The 17039-nt window shown below is 41.3% G+C and overlaps 1 protein-coding gene across 11 annotated transcripts in view; it reads left to right on the top strand.

Moving 5' to 3' along the window:
- The window catches only part of Znf385b (zinc finger protein 385B), a 394108-nt gene that overhangs the window by 84749 nt on the left and 292320 nt on the right, over positions 1-17039 (top strand). For 9 of the 11 annotated variants that reach the window (XM_031370763.1, XM_031370760.1, XM_031370755.1 and 6 more), the window contains 2 exons: positions 12699-12846; positions 13684-14043. In XM_031370763.1, the coding sequence (XP_031226623.1) occupies positions 13737-14043 (307 nt within the window). In that variant the 5' untranslated portion in view covers positions 12699-12846; positions 13684-13736. Of the gene's footprint in view, positions 1-4610; positions 4725-7140; positions 7243-12698; positions 12847-13683; positions 14044-17039 lie in introns of those variants that run through there. The other 2 variants (XM_031370758.1, XM_031370757.1) reach the window with 2 other exon arrangements.

The raw sequence follows: 17039 nt of genomic DNA, 5'->3' as shown, positions 1-17039 counted from the left end.
TATTTCTTTGAAGGTGCTATTTATGTCTTTCTTAAAGTCCTGTATCATCATCATGATAAGTGATTTTACATCTGAATCTTACTTTTCCAGTGTGATGATGTGTCCAGGACTTGCTATGGTGGGAGAATTGGGTTCTGATGATGGCAAGTGAGCTTGGTTTGTGTTGTTTATTTTCTTACGCTTGCCCCCTGCCATCTGGTTATCTCTAGTGCTACCTGCTCTTGCTAAATCTGACTGGAGCCTGTCCTTCCTGTGATCCCGGTTCTGTCAGAACTTCTCAGAGTCAAGCTGTCTCTGTGATCCTGTGATTCTGGGATCCTGTGACCCTGGGCTTGTTAGAGCACCTGGAAGTGCAGCAGCTTCCTTTGGGAGTTGTGGGACTGGCTGCAGAGCCTGGGCCCAAGGGTCTGCTCGGGACACAAGCCCAGAGAGACTGGAAGGAACCAGAGCCACTCTGCTGGCAGAGTTCCTGTGTGCCTGGTCCTGCTGGTCCCAGTTACTCCTGGTGTTGGGACAGATGTTGTGTCCTCCTCACCTCTGATCCTGAGAGTGTCATAGTGCCTGGGAGTGGAGCTTCCACTGGGTGTTGTGGGACTGGCTACAGAGCTTGAGCCCAAGGTCCACTCAGGACACCAGCCCAGAGAGTCTGGAAGGAGAGATATCCATTTTTTAAACTTTGTCTTCAAGACCAGAAATTCTCTTTTCCAAATCTTATAATTTGTTGATGAGGCTTACCTGTGAGGTTTTTTTTTTTTTTTGGACATCCTAAGTTTTTCATTTCAGCTTTGATTTTCTTTAGATTCTTTCATGTATTGAACCTTTTTCAATATTTCATTGAACTGTTTGTGTTTTCATTAAGGCATTTATTCATATTTTAAGGTCTTTTAACATATTCATAATTACTATTTTAAAGTCTTTGTCTTGGCTTCAGCTAACTTGTATTTCTTAGGGGCTATTGCAATATGATTGCTGGCTTCAGGAGGAGACATATTATTTTGGGTATTAATTATTGTATTTTTGTTCTAGGAACTAGGCATGTGGAGTTACCATGTTTAAAGTGTTTTGTTTGTATGTTTGTTGTTTGTTTGTTTGTTCGGTGTACATACCTGGCCATGTCTTTGTTGGGCGGGTGTTCCATTCTTTGGTTGACATTGCCTACCCCTAGTCAAGTGCAATGGCCACAGGATTCTTGTTAGGAAAGTGCTTCTGTACACTGAGAGGTAGAGTTTCCAGGGAATGTTAGGTGGATGAGAGGAGGGAATCCCATAAGCAGGCTGCTACAGAACTGAGAGATCAGGATGGGAAAGATAGTGAAAATTGCCTGCTGGTGTCCCAGTCTAGTGTGGCCACTGGAGGTCCCTGGTTTATGGCGTTTCTATGGATCAATGCTGACATAAAGTGGTGAAGATGGGCTGGAAGGAAAGGTTGAGAGGGTGAGCGATAACTAACTGGTGTTATTCTTGAAATTCAGACATATTGCTGTATGTAGATAGAAAGCATCCATTCTTTATATATATATATGTATATATATATATATATATATATATATTTCTCTTGTTGAATTAATACATTGAATTAGTATATTACAATATATATGCTTATACTTATTATCCCTTTTGTTAGTTTTAAAATAACACTATATACTCTTGGTGGACATTTGGGTACATTTTAGTGTAGGTGTATTACGAATAGTGCTTTTGTACAGATCTTAGTGGAAGTGTGTACATTCAAAGAATGCATCTACATATATGTTAGTTATATACCTAAGAGTGAAGTCGCTGGATCTTCAAGTGTATGTACACATGTTCTACTTTAGTAGGTTTTTCCAGTTTTCATACATGGTTGGTAGTGGTGTGCTCATCTGGCATCTGTGTATCAGGTTTGACTTTTCTGTTGCTTCTGTTTTCACTGGGGTCACATCATAGTGTTCACCTGTGTTTCCATGAAGCTTAGATTGCTGGGCACCTTTCCATGGCCTTACTGCTTGTTGGCAGACTGCATTCTGAAGTCAGAGTTTTGGTTCATTATTCTGTTGAATTGTCGGTCTTTAAAGCTTCGGAGGAGATTTCATGTAGCAAAACTTAATCCTTCTCTGAATGTATGTCAGTTGAAAATATCTTTTTCTACCCTGCCTTTTCTTAGTGGTATCCTTAGTTGAAGAAATAATTTTGGCTTTAATATATTTAATGTCTTGGGGTCAGTACGTTTTAAGTCTTTGCCTACTTTGAAGTCATGAAAGCTGTGCTCTCCTCAAGCCACGCCTACTACCATCTCCCCTACTTCTGCCTAACATCACCCCTAACCTGTGCCTACCATCACCACCCCTCACCTGTGCCTGACATCACCCCTTACCTGTGCCTGACATCACCCCTCACCTGTGCTTGACATCACCCTTAACCTGTGCCTGACATCACCCCTTACCTGTGCCTGACATCACCCCTCACCTGTACCTGACATCACCCTTCACCTGTGCCTGACATCACCCCTCACCTGTGCCTGACATCACCCCTCACCTGTGCTTGACATCACCCTTAACCTGTGTCTGCCACCAATACCCTTATGCCTATCATCATCGCCTCTCACCTATGCTTAATACTGTCATCCCTTGACATCATCCTTGGCAAGGACAAGCCCGAGTTATGCAATAAACAGCAAAATGCTTTTAAAAAATATATAGACACAAGTCAACTCAGTTCATTCAAGGAAATTGATATCCTTTCTTCATTACATTATCAATTGTGTCCTCAATACACCAGGTCACACATGCACATCAGTTCACCATACACACCATGGTCTTTGTGTATAAACTGATCCCTTTATTCTGGTCAGTTTATTTTTTCTCCCTCAACTAAAACCAGGATATCTTACTGTAGCCTCATGACAGTCTGTGACCTCTGGCAATTCAAGCCCTTCACCTTAATTGTTCTTCAGAATTGCCTTGGCTGCCCTGGACTCATTGAAATGCCATATACATCTTTAAACCATGTCAATTTATAGAAAGCACATCTCCCAGGTTTTAGTTATTATTACTTTGGATCCACTAATTGTGGACAATAAGCACATTAGTTTTGTAATGAGAAAATGCAAAGTAATTTCACAAATGAAGCACAAATGGGTTGAAGAAATTTAAAGAAGATTAAAAATTATTTTCGAAGAGGGAAACAAAATATTTCAATTATGATTATGATTATGTTCAAGGTGTGTGTGTGCGTGTGCGTGTGTGTGTGTGAAGTATAGTCATTAGTCTCTCAAATATCATGAGATAAGGTTTGTTTCTTCATGTAACTGGTAAGTGTGGAAAAATTACACATGAACAGCCTAGGAGGACTTTGTGTTTGCAACAGCTTAGTTGCTCTTTAATGGTCTCAAGGTACAGAGGAGTGTGTTGCATGCATAGGTGGCCATTTGCTGCATTTCACTTGAGATGCTCCCAGTTTACATCTGTTGACCTGGCATTATAGCATTTTTCCCGGGCAAAGGTGTCCTTATTTGACCTACTAGCCAAAAAATAAGCCTATATAAATTCGATTGCCTTTTTTTTTTTTTTTTTTTTTTTTTTTTTTACTACAAATGCCACACCAATGCACTACCCAAGAAAATAGTTTTCTTTGCGAGCAAATTATCATAATTTAGAACTGGCCAAGTGTTTCTAAATGTCCCTTTTACCCACAAAGCCCACTTGATGTGTTAGGAAGAATGGCCTTTGGTGATGCGGGGTATGAAAAATCTCCATAACTGAGAGAAAGGGCCCATGGGGGAAACTGCCCACAGCCAAGAGTGAGCCTGGTACTGGTAGTGACCTGAATGAAATCATCACTGCTTTTATGTTTTTATAGCTCAAGGACAACTTTGAGAGAAAAACAGGAGGGCAGGCAAGCTGTAAATCTTGGCTGTTGCTGGGAAGTGGGGGATGGAGGAGAGGACGAAAGTCATACCTTCAAGAACACAGGCAGACTCAGCTGTGGAGTCTGCGAGCAGCTCCAGGGGCATAGATGAAGGGAGCCTTCCCAGAGCAAGGAAAGCAGCCCAGAGCATCCGGGAAAGCATGAGTAAGCTTATAGATAGTGTGTGAAACAGAAATAAAGAGAAGGGAGAGAGAAAACATGATTGCTCTTGAGTGGCAGATCTGAGGTCAGTTGGCACCTGATTCAGGCTCTTCTGTCCCTGGACAAAGAACTACACCATGGCGTAATGCTCAAAAAGGGAAATAGAGACACTTGATTTAAAAAGCACAAAAGCACTTTTTTGAGAATAGGAGTGGATTAATGAGCCAAGAGTAAAGTATCTGTCTTAGTTAGGGTTTTACCGCTGTGAACAGATACCATGACCAAGGCAACTCTTAAAAGCACAACATTTAGTAGAGACTGGCTTATAGGTTCAGAGATTCAATCCAGTACCATCAAAGTTTCCACTTTGATGGCATGGCAGTATCCAGGCAGACATGATGCAGGCAGAGCTGAGAGTTCTACCCTTTATCTGAAGGTGACTAAAGGACTGGTTTCTAGGCAGCTAGGATGAGGGTCTTAAAGCTCACCCTCACAGTGACACATTTCCTCCAACAAAGCCACACCTCATAATAATGCCACTCCCTGGGCCAAGCATATTCAAACCACCACAGCATCTGAAGCCAAAACCATTCCTTCTTTGATGGACACTGCTGCCTCCTGTGGAGCCATCTCATGACTGTCTGCCCCCTCTTCCATGTATTAGGAAACTCCTATCAGGTGGGCTTACTTACACCCACTTCATACAAAAACTTCTGGGCTGTGATGGTTTGTTTATGCTCGGCCCAGGGAGTGGCACTATTAGAAGGTGTGGCCCTTTTGGAGTAGGTGTGTCATGGTGGGTTTGGGCTTTAAGACCCTCATCCTGGCAGCCTGGAAGCGAGTATTCTACTAGCAGCCTTCAGATGAAGATGTAGAACTCTCAGCTCCTACTGCACCTTGCCTGCCTAGATGCTGCCATGTTCCTGCCTTGATAATGGACTGAACCTATGAACCTGTAAGCCAGCCTCAGATAAATGTTGTCCTTTATAAGACTTGCCTTGGTCATGGTGTCTGTGCACAGCAGTAAAACCCTAACTAATACATGGGGTTCACAGGCCCGGGCCTGGGCAATGACAATGGCAGGGGCTGGGCTGCCATGTCTGTCCTTGCTGAAGTCCTCATTAGTTGTTTTGAAGTTCTCTGTCCTGTGCTTTGTCTATGTCTCATGTTGCACAGATTTACAAGGCAGGCTACAGTACAGGTGGAGTCCAGACACCCTGACCACAAAAAAGAGGATTGTGTGTATCTATTGCTGTTGTATGTGTTTGTGTCTCTCTATATATTTATATACATACACACACACACACACACACACACACACACACACTAATATAGAAAGGGGATCTTATAGGGTGTCACCCCTAGACAAAGACATTCAGGCAACTAAGGAATACTGATAGTAGGAGAAATAATCTTCCCCAGAGATGAGACCCCTAATTGTTTATCCAACACAAAGTGGTCAGCCCTGAAATCATATACATACAAATAACACTACATGGACTGAGCAGGTGGTATTTATAGATTTATGTGGTTCCATATGTAACAGTAGCAGTTAATAGAAAAAGAAGCCATTAAATTTGAGAGGGAGCAAGGCAGGTACATTGAGGGGGCTGAAAGGAGGAAAGGGAAGAAGGAAAATGATATATTTTAATTAAAAAATAAAAATTCAAAAGAATTTTTGAAAAAAATAAAAAGGTATGTAGCCTGGCTGTGGCATCTCTTATATCTGGAAGGGGTTCCTAATGTATGTTTCACTTGAAAATAAGCCAAGTGTTGCTTTGGCAGGAATAAATTTTAACCTATCTTTAATATAATTCTTGATATATAGAAATTTAAAAAAAACTATATCATTTTGTGGGTGTAAGTGTACTTAATTATCTCCTTAGGGTAATTAAACCTGAGTTTGCAAACCTGGTCTTTTGCCTTTGATTCATCCCCCAAAGAAGAGACTTCCCAAACAGTATTCTTTTCCAGGAAAGTTCAAGCTGTGATTAAATTAAATAAATAAAATTAAATGTAGTGCTTGAAGATTATTTATTTAATATCATGAAAGCTGCCATATCACATAATTCTCTAAAGATTATAATTATGGTACAATCTAATTTCTATCCTAAAATCATTTAACTACTTAAATATTTGTATTTCAAAATGAGTATATATTCTGTATCTATTTAGCTAGGGCTATATAACAGTAAATCTATTCCTCTGTTTAATTGAGCATTTCACTAATTGTTTGTATACAACATTAACAGATTTCAAAGTCAGTATTTTTATTGCAACATTGTATATTTGCACTAGGAAGCATTCATGTTCCAATGCTCATGTGCTGCTTGTATTAAGATTATAAGAAAGCTAGTTGTGTTAGTGCATGCCTTCAATCCCAGCAGACAGAAAGTAGGCTCAGGAGGATTACAAGTGTGAGGCCAGCCTGGGCTACAAATGGAGACCCCGTTTCAAACAAGAATATAAGAGATATTTTCAGTCCTTGCTTTATCTGAAGTATACAATTAAGTCTGAAACATATTCTGGCATTAAGAATAAATTGCATTCTCATTGTTAGGCTGTCTGAATTTGATGGCCTTGGGCTACTTTGAAGATCAAGGTTTCCAGAAAAGACATCTGTTTATAAACACATTCAGCTTTCAGGTCTTTGGAAAGTTAAGACTAAATTCACTGGCAGCCTTTGAGTAAAGCTAAACTACATTTGAATTATAGCACTTTCTTGGGCTTACAGAATACCTTCTAAGTGCCAGTCATCTGATTGGTTTTCTAACTCTAATGATTAATGAGAATACAGTTTGTTTGCTTTATACTTAGATACTCAAATGTCTTTCCCTGTTTGTCCACAATATGAAAATATAGAATGCAGATCTGAAGATGTAGCCCCATAGGTTGAGCTCTTGTCCAGCATGCACACAACTCTAGGTTCAATCTCCAACTCCACAATAAATAAATACATAAATACATTTTAATTTCGACTCAATGCAGGAATTCTATTATCAGGGCTTAGGGGCCCTTTGAGATGTTGTTATACAGTTTCTCAGTGTCTTCACCAGCAGACTGTTCTGAATCCTCGTTTCCCTCTTTTGTAGGTTAGCAATATCCATTAGTCCATTGCTGTTACTTCTGCACACATGACCTTTGCCCCAGGCGCTACCCCAGACTTGCATAATGCTCCATAGTGACAAGATCATCTGTAAGTTTTCGCTGTCTTCACTGATGAGTTAGGGATGCATTTTATTTTTAGGGTCTTGTTTTTATATTTAATTTTGCATGCATGCTTGCATATATGTGAGTGCAATACAAATGGCGGCCAGAATATGGCATCAGACACCCTGGAACTCTGGGGTGCAGGTTGTGAACCACCAGTCGTGTGTCCTGAGAACCAGACTCGGGGTATCTGCAAGAGCAGTATGCACTGTTACCTACAGAGCCACCTCTTCAGCCCCAGAGGTCTTATGAAAAGGGGCAGCTGGATACTAGAGGAGAACTAAATGCTGCTGCTAGAGAGGGACAAACTCTCCTCCAGAGGTATCCCCATCATGAAAGTCTTTCCTGGGCACCCTCAGGCCTGTCACCATGTGTCAGGAGTCAGCTTCTCTCCTCACTCTAGGATCTGGACCATGGGCTTTTGTTCCTCTATTATTGGCACTCTGTTCCCCAATGCCTGTCAGTCTTTGGGAAGACAGGAAATATCTCATTTCCTAAACATATCACAGAAATTAGGGTTGGCTTTTTTTTCCATTCAGTTTCAGGAATCGTGCTTATTTATCCAAAATCTGTGCCATTAAGCAGCTATTTTGGGCAGAGCCTCTGCATCCCTTTGACATTCTTCTCTTACTGTAGGGTGTTTCTGCTTCACTCCTTTCCACTGGGTCTCCTCTAATCTCCCAGGCTGATGGTAGGAACACACTCATCTCCCAGAATGTAACAAAAACTTTCAGGAACTGTAAACTTAAATCCACTTAGAAGAAATAATATACTTTAATGAAAGAAAATATCATTTTCGGAGGTGCAACTGTGCCATGATGAGGATGCTCTTTATACAACTATGGAAGGCAGATTGGCATGCTTGGAACCATAACTCCAGAGTGTCCATTACAGAGAGTTCTGAGCCTGTGTTTTTATCTTCACATACTACAAAGAGCCTTTAAGATGTTTTCCCTCAAATGAAGGATCAGTGTGCCCCTAAAAGCTGACTTAAAACTTTTACTCAAGATGTGCCTAATCTGGCAGAGACTTGATGCACCAGGGTGGGAGCACAGGGGGGTTAGGGGGGAGGTCATCCTCTCTGAGGAGAAGGGGAGGGGGAGGGCCTCAGTGAGGGGAGGACTGGTGGGGGCAGCTCTTGGGATGAAAACTAACTAACTAATTAATTAAAAAATCAAATGGAAGAAACGACTAGAAGTGCCTGTTATTCTCACCCAGTTGTGACGCCAACATCTTTTGGGATCCAGATGAGTCCAGGGCTTCCTGTTATAGCCCACCTCACCAGCACTTGGCAGAGTGCCAGTAGATGATTGCGAAGCAAGGGGCAGAGAAACAGTGTTGGGATATCAAACCCTAAACAGCAATTTGACTCCAGTGTCATAATGCTGCAGGGAGGAGGAAGTGTGCTCAGAGGGCCTAGGAGACAGCTGTGCTTAGAGCTCTCTGGAGTCAAGCTCTGCAAGGAAGCAGCAGAGTGACTAGTTTATCAGGGCTCCCTTCTGCTTATTTTGTACCAGGGCACCGAGGGCTTTGAACCTAGAACCTTGCACATGCTAGGAATTCTATGAACTGGGCCCTCAGCTCTGAATTCTTTCCCTTTTCCTCACAAGTTTTTATTTTAGACTTTTTTTTCATTACCACAGGGCAAGAACAGCTAATTATTGTTAGTCAGTGCTAGATGAATGTGAAATTGGATTAAATCAAGTATAGCCTTCAATATCTAGCTCCTGTTATGAATCAGATACTGAACCATACAACAAAAGGAGCACATTTTATCAACCTCTTAATTTTTAATTTTTAGGTACGTTTAACCTAAATGGTCATCCTGGAGGTCAACTAAATATTAAATACTTGTGTCCTGTATCCTTGGGAAGTAAACACACTCTTGTGTCAGAGCCTAGCACATTCTTCACCTGTGTATTTTCAAATCCACAAAGTTTGCCCACACCTTCCCCGCACACTTACTGTTTTATTCCCTGTTAGACTAACCACAGGACAGGATGAGGCTGTGTGGTCAGTGATACAGTGTGACCTTGCAAGAGTTGGGCCGCCCACAACAGAAATAGTTCAAGCTATTGAACTTGGTTCTTACGTTCACAATGAGTGCCACACACACACCTTAAATGTGCATGCACAACATTACATTAACTTATTCAGCCAGAATGAAATGCCTTTTTGTACTAACATGAATCATGGATACTGAGGGTACCAAGACAAATAAGGATTGTTTTTCAATCTTCTGGGGTTTTTGAAATCTAGTAAGGGAGGAAAAATTATCCCCCAAAGAACTTAGTCCACTCTTGTCCCCTTCCTCTTTCATCCTATTTCTTGTCAGATTGCCCATTCCTGTCACTATTGCTTCCTAGGATCAAGCTTCCTGCCTGCCCAATAAATAAGCATTTACTAAGTGAGGAAATAAACAAACTCACACAAATATAAGTCTACATTGAGATTTAAAGTCATTGCGTAAGCTCAGTGTGCCATCCTGGATTTGTGAACAAAGAATTGTTAATATAGACTCTTGAAGTGCAACAGTAGAGCAGAGACCCTGGCAAGGGGATCTTCAGGAGGACTCTAGGAAACAACTCACTAGGGTGTGACAATGAGGGGAATGTACACAGCAGCTCCTCAAAAGGTCACCGTCACATTGTCCACAGGACATGGTCATGCTGTTTCACAGAATTCAACATTTATCTCCGAAGCAGCCTCCATCCCTTTTCAAGTTAATGTAAAAACCACTGGATGGCTGTGCATATGGGACCGGTCCTAGAGATAAGTTTCTCTTTAGAAAAGTTTATCCAGTCAGTCGCCTCTTGATCATTTAAAATCACTCATTTTGATACATACTAGTTGTCCAGTTTGGGCCCTCAGTTCACTTTCCCAAAGGCAGCTCACAGAGCCACCTTACATACGTTAACTTGTATCAGAATATGCTGTTCTTTCATGGCTAAAGGGTGAGCCATCTCGCAAAATAACACAAAAAGAGCACAGAATATTTTACTTGCTTCTCTTGGTCCTGCCCCCAGAGACACCTTCTGGTCTACCTAAAGTAGCATGCTGCTAACTGCTTTCAAAAATTCAGCATCCCTGAAGGGCTTTCTGTGTCATGCATACAAAACATGTCATCTGGGATAGTCTGATTTAAAAAGAAAAAGCAAATTTAAAATAACAAGTGAGATTTTTCTCTTGTCTTCCACTTAGACTCACTGTTCTCCTTACTCTTAGCCAGAAAGTTGACATTATAGACGCTATCACTCCACACAGGGTGTAAGCCTGGCACCATGTCATCTTGGACCCAGTGTGGACGTCAAGGCTCTGATATTCGCCACCGCTAGGTCCTCTTCCCAACACCTCTGTAACTAAATATACTTTGGTTGCAAGTGGCTGTCAGTGAGAACCAGCTTTGTTTTCCTCTGAGAAGCCAAGGAAGTGTGGTGAACGAAATCAGGTCTTGGACTGATAACTAGGCATTGGTGAACATCGCGTAAGGCATTGCAGCCTTGCCCAAGAGGCCCGTGGACATGGTTCTGAAGGGTTGAAGGATCACTTAGGAGAATAGCTCTGGGAGGAGGGGGGGCATACACTTCACAGGCTCCTGATTTCCTACTTAGGGTATGCACGTGTAAACCAATGTAAAGTATAGCTTGTTTCTAGGGCAAATTACAGTAGCCAGAAAAGCAGAGGCTTACACAAAATAATATACAAAACAAGGTCATTGTTTCCATTCAGATTTAAAACGGGGGATAAGATGGCAGATATCTTGCTTCTGTGAAATACCACATTCATTTACAACATGGGCAAGGTCAGAGACCTTGGGAAGTGTCAGATTTTCAGGAGAAAGGGCCAACAGAGCAGCCCTTAGGTGGCTCAAGGATCTTACTTGCTCTCAGGATCCAGCGATGCAGTAAGGGCTGAGGATCTGGGCATCGTCTAGCTTTGCAAGGTTCACAGGTCCCAGGTTTTCTTGCTTTACTGTGATTAGCGTTCTCACCAGGGTGCAACATTGATTAGCTCATTTAAGAACTGTCTGTTTATCAATTCATCTCATTCACCAATTCTTACATTTGCATATTCAGAAAGAAGGTATAGTGATGTTTGAGCATAACTTTCATATGGCACTGATGCTCTGAAGTGTGTTGAGGTTTTGAGTTTGAAGTCAAAACCAAAAATATTTATGTGTGCAATTCAAATTTCATTTTAATAATAATTCTTATTTTCAAACTTAGTTACGGGAATTGCTTAGTTGTTATTTATGGACACTTGGTGTGGATTTTTCCCTCCAGTTTCTTAGGTATGGGGAAGCATGCCATATTTCATGTGTGGAAGTGGGAATCAGTTTTATCCTTCCGACATGTAGGTTTTGGCAATTGAACTCAGGTTGTCAGTCTTGGCACCATGGGTCTTGCTGATTCATCTCACCAGCCTATTTGTGTAGATTCAAAGGAAGAAAGCTGATTAAACCAAAAAGAATAGGCAAAGTTTTATAGAATCCCTTAAAATGGTAACACCAGGTAAGAGTATATATATACTCTATATGGGTTGGGTATATTTTATGTATCAAGATGTGAACTGTCCTTACAGCTAGGTATATGTGAACAAATAAGAGATATATTTGACATATTGCATGTAGAATCAACATCTGTCTTTATGGTAACATCCTATCTGAATTTTCGTTACTCAGCTTGTGAACTTGTGTTTCATTTCTCCTTCCTTTCCAGAAAGCCCAAAACAAACTTGGATAAAATAATCACTCAAAGCCAATAAAATATTGCAACCCCCTGAGTTTATTCCATACAGAATGATCTATCACAGTCATGATAAGTCCTGATTATTCTTTTATATGACTTTTTCATCCTCCTTAGCCAGGCAACATCCTCTTCAGTCTGTTCATTCTTAAGCATGCCACATTTCTCTTGCTGTCTTCCCAGTTGTTTACTCTCATTTTTATTTTCATTTTGTCTTAATTGAGATGAATTTTGACCTACAACCCATCCTGGCTTTAAACTGGAAATTCTCCTTCTTCCATCTCTTACGTGTGGGCCTGCAGGTGCTTGCCACTATGTCTGCATAGCCCTGTCTTTCTGAAGAGTCGCTTTCTTCTCACCCAAACCAAGACACAGAACAGCAACTCAACCACATGGGTAGCACGGAAATGCCAGCAATGTGGAATGGCCTGGAATGAGCACTTAGCCTGTTTCACGCAGAACCGAACAGTAAATGAAAAAAGGCAGGGTCACGTTCATTAACTGAGGGTACTGGAAGTTTTCTCTTAAAATCCCATAGGAGGGTTACTATTCTTCATGATCCTGTTTTATATCTAACAAATGAAAGAAAAGATCAGAGTTTAAACATAAGATTATGCCAGACTCAGATTCTGTTTTACTCCTTTAACATATGCATCGATTTATTCTAATACTGTATTTTTATTTATTTATATTCCAGATGCTCTACATTTCAAGCTTATCAAAGATTAAATTGATATTTATGGGCTAACCTGGAAATTTACAATTTGTTTCACTACATCTGCAAGAAAGTATGTGCAAATTCCAGTTGGCTGATTTGTAAAGGGTCTTTTAGAACACAATTCAATGTAAGTTGTGGCCATCCTATGTTTTTAAACTTTCTCAACCCTAATTCTGGCATGGTTCTGCTTGTATGCATGCAATTTTGTGTGTGTGTGTGTGTGTGTGTGTGTGTGTGTGTGTGTGTGAGATGTGTGCAATTTTGTGAGTGTGTATGTGTGTGTGAGATGTGTGTGTGTGTGTGATGTGTATATGTGTGAATGTGTGGTATGTGTAGTGTGTGTGTGTTGTGTGATGTGTGATGTATATGGTGTGTGTGATGTGTGTGTGTGTGGTATGTGTTATGTGTGGCATTTGTATGTGTCTGATGTTTGTGTGTATGTGGTATGTGTGATGTGTATGTGTGTGTGTACTTTCTGTACATTTTTGTCTTCACGTGTTTTTTGGAGCAATTTTGTGTTCAAAATACTCCTTCCTGGTTTGAACAGATATTTACAGGCCTACTGTGTAAAAGCTGCAGTTCTAGAGCTAAGCCATACAGAGATCATACTTAGTGGAGAGAAGGGACACAAGACAAATAACTTCCGAGACATATGGAATATACAATGTCATGGCCTCTGTGCAGGAAGTCATATAGGTCTGTGCCACACATGACCAGGCCCCGTCCTTTCTCTGGGTTCAGAATGGGTTCTCTGGAGAAGACCACTGCTAGCTAAGATCTCATGGATGGGCAGGAGTTAACAGCGCAGAGGGAGGGAGAGGTGTTAGGAAAAGGAGAGATGTAAAAATCTCAGATTTGTTGAAGATCATATCTGCTCAAACCAACCATTAAAAATGAATTATACCTGCACTGGAAGATATGAGAGCACATATAAATTTATAGGCCCTTGTATTTTTTCTTTCAGTTATCAAGTACTCCTCAAGCCCCGACAACAATTGTAAAGATGGAATTGTGAATATGGCAACCTTCCTACGGGGCTTTGAAGAAAAGGGGTTAAAGAACGACAGGCCTGGGGAGCAGTTCACTAAAGAGAAGAAGAAGAGTCTCTTCTCCTTTTGTGACGTGTGCAACATCCAGCTAAACTCCGCTGCTCAGGCCCAGGTCCATTATGACGGCAAATCCCATCGAAAGCGAGTCAAGCAGCTGAGTGATGGGCAGCCCCCACCCCCGGCCCAGGGCTCAGTGCCATTGCTGGCCAGCCCTTACCCTTGCCCTTGCCCTTGCCCTGGGCCTGGGCCTGGGCCTGGCCCGAACACCAGCACAGGTAGGAAGCAGGCCCTGTGGCACCACTGCCTTTTTGGAACAATGGTCCTATTACAGAAAAGGGAGGATTTAGAGCAAAGTATTTGTCATCTTAAAACTGCCTCCACAATATAGGCTCTAGAGTAAAATCTAGGAAAACATTTGTTCACTCTCAGAGAATTTACACACACACACACACATACGCACACACACACATACACACACATACACACACACACACACATGCACACACACACACACGCACACACACATACATTGGACCATGCATGGACTTAGTGTTCGCCTGTATTGTCTGAGCTTTTGAAATTGTGTTTAAGTTTGATCAGGGATAACTATTATTTCTTTCCTTCTTCAAAATTAGGTTTTCCTTATCTACTTTCTATTGGGTGATGTCCTACTTGATGGTATATAAAGAGCTACAGCTGTAATTATAACATCCCACGATCCCTTAAGCGAGCACTGATCTAGCGCAATAGCTTGTCTTGCACTTCTAGAGCAGTATGGTGGTGGAGCTGACAGCCGGAACAGACCCCATCCAAACCACCATGCACCTCAGATCCCATGTCCACTCTCCTGTCACACCCTGTCATGGGCAGGCAGAAGTAGAAGCTTGAGAGTTTGTAACCCCCCTCCCCCCACCTGCCCTCGTGTCTGGACTGCCTTTTTGACCCCTTACCTCGTCCTTGGGTAGCCTTTCCTCTTCCACATTGCTGCTCTGTGGTGGCTTCATTTGACAGAACTAGCAAGAATTGAATTCTACTGTTACCTCTAGAAAAGGTTTCCACTCAAGGTGGGTGTTCTTTGGTCAGAAAAGATTCTTCCTAAATGAGGCAGAGGAGCTCTCATATCTACCTGGCCAGTGCTTGCTCACGTCTCACGGCTTCAACGTCAAAGGAGACGATGTAGGGATGTCAGTTGTTGGGCTGCTGAATTTGTGTACTGTACCCTGTCCACATTGAGTGCAGCTGGAAATGCCTGTGTGTGGCAGATAAACAACATTTGTATTTAAAGCTAAGCACAACCACTTTTCTTGCCTAGTAAAATAAGCTTAACTTCATTAAACTAATTCTCCTAATCAGTGCTTATCACACCGTGATATAAGATACATGCTTATAATAGTGAAAAGTTACTCTCCACTTCTGTAATAATTCTATAATAAATTTCCGTTTATTATAATGCTAATTGCAATTGTTCACAGAAGCATGTGTACACTTGTATTTATTTCCCTGTTAAGAATATGTTAGTATTAGGCTGAAAATTGATATCTCAGTTAGAAAGCACATAAGCTGAGTAATGGTTTGAGAATTCCCTCTCAGTCAAATGGCTATATTTACCTTAGTAATTTAAAATGATACAACTTCATAGCCTGACATCAGAAAGTTTCTGTCATAGGATGCAGGAATCAGTGGGTGACACAGGCACAGTTTTTACCGTTTTGAGCCTCTACTCAATGAGAACCAAGCCTGGCATCAGGTCATTTCTTCCCCCACTTGCTTTCCTCAGTCTTGATCTATCACACTGCTGTTTTCTGCTGGGCGGCAGCTCTCTCAACACTGGTGTCAACCCATAGCTTCTCGTCATCTTTTGTTCAGAAGGACTCTTTGATGGGGAAGATCGTACTCTACTTATAAAGGATTGATCTCACTGATGTAAATGAAGATTTAGCTCCATGGTCCCTGGAGCTTAGAGCAGAGCTAGGCACAGACACTGTCATTGTGCCCTGCCTCAGTCTACCGTCAGATGAAGGAGTTGTGACTACTTTCCTTCAGCGTTGGCAAAGGGGCAGTGCTCTTCTTAGTTGGAGCCTGTTGTCTCAGCTGTTTCTATGAGTCATAGCTGGGCTCCCCCAAGTAGTCCCTTGGTCTTTGAGGGTCCTGTGTGAGGTAGCTGGGAACACATTGCACCACGTCTCACCTATGTGTGCCTCTGGTTTTCCTGACTGCTGTAGTAATGCTAAAGCGGTGCCCTCCATTTTCATAAATTACAATTTGGGGAGCCTGAGAGCACATTCAGAGTACATCTTTAAAACGTGGAACCAATGGGATCCAGACATGTAAAGAACAGGGATTTTTGAGGAGGGGGCTTCTCTTTCTTGTTCAAATAGCAGGTTTTTTTTTTTTTTTTTTTTGGTGGGGTAGTGTTGGGAAATAAATAGCTAACTGCAGGAGGAGAAAATAGCTAACCATAACTTAAGTCTGAAGGCGACTCTCCCTCAAGAGCACTGGAAAGCAGCCAGCAAAGTGCACACCTTTATTCCTGACGTCTAGCTCAAACAAGCACAAAGCGGTAACTGGGGCTGTGCAAGCCACTCAGTGTGACACACTGCCCTAGTGGCTGTAGCTGCTGATGTGTTGGTAAGGCTTGTAACCATCTCCTGTTCTAAGGGAAAAGAGGGGGTCATAATGCTGTCCTACCTGATAGCTATTTAGGAAGTGGCTGCTTCTTTTTCATGTCACTCTTAGAGTGTTGGAGTTTGCCAGGTAGTATTGAAGCCCATAGGCAATTCTGCTGAACATTTAAAGGGGGATTAAAATCACTTTCACACAATCTCTTTCAGAAAATACAGGAGGAAGAAAAGCTTAATTACTTAATTTATATGACCAGTATCATACTAATACCAGAAGCAGACAAAAAATATAAAAGAGTTATCAGATAATATCACTTACGTACCTAGAATAAAACTTTCTCAAAATATAAACAATTTTAATTCAGAAGCATACAAAAATATCACCAAAGAACTTTGGGTTATATAAATAAATCTAGCTCAGTATATTAAAAATCAGTTAAGTTATTCAACATGTCAGCAAACTTAAGAAGGGAACTCATGTGATTATAATAATTGGTGCATTGTTTTTCTTGGAAATATTTGATAAATTCTAATACCTATTAAACTGAATAAAGGATAATTATCTAAATTTGATAAAGATAATCCACAGAATGCATGCAACTTGATGCTAAAAGATTGAATGTTTAGCCTCTAGGAGCTAGAACAAAAAA

This window comes from Mastomys coucha, unplaced genomic scaffold, assembly GCF_008632895.1.
Source record: "Mastomys coucha isolate ucsf_1 unplaced genomic scaffold, UCSF_Mcou_1 pScaffold15, whole genome shotgun sequence".
Lineage (NCBI taxonomy): Eukaryota > Metazoa > Chordata > Mammalia > Rodentia > Muridae > Mastomys > Mastomys coucha.
This window is presented reverse-complemented; position numbering and strand designations above follow the sequence as displayed.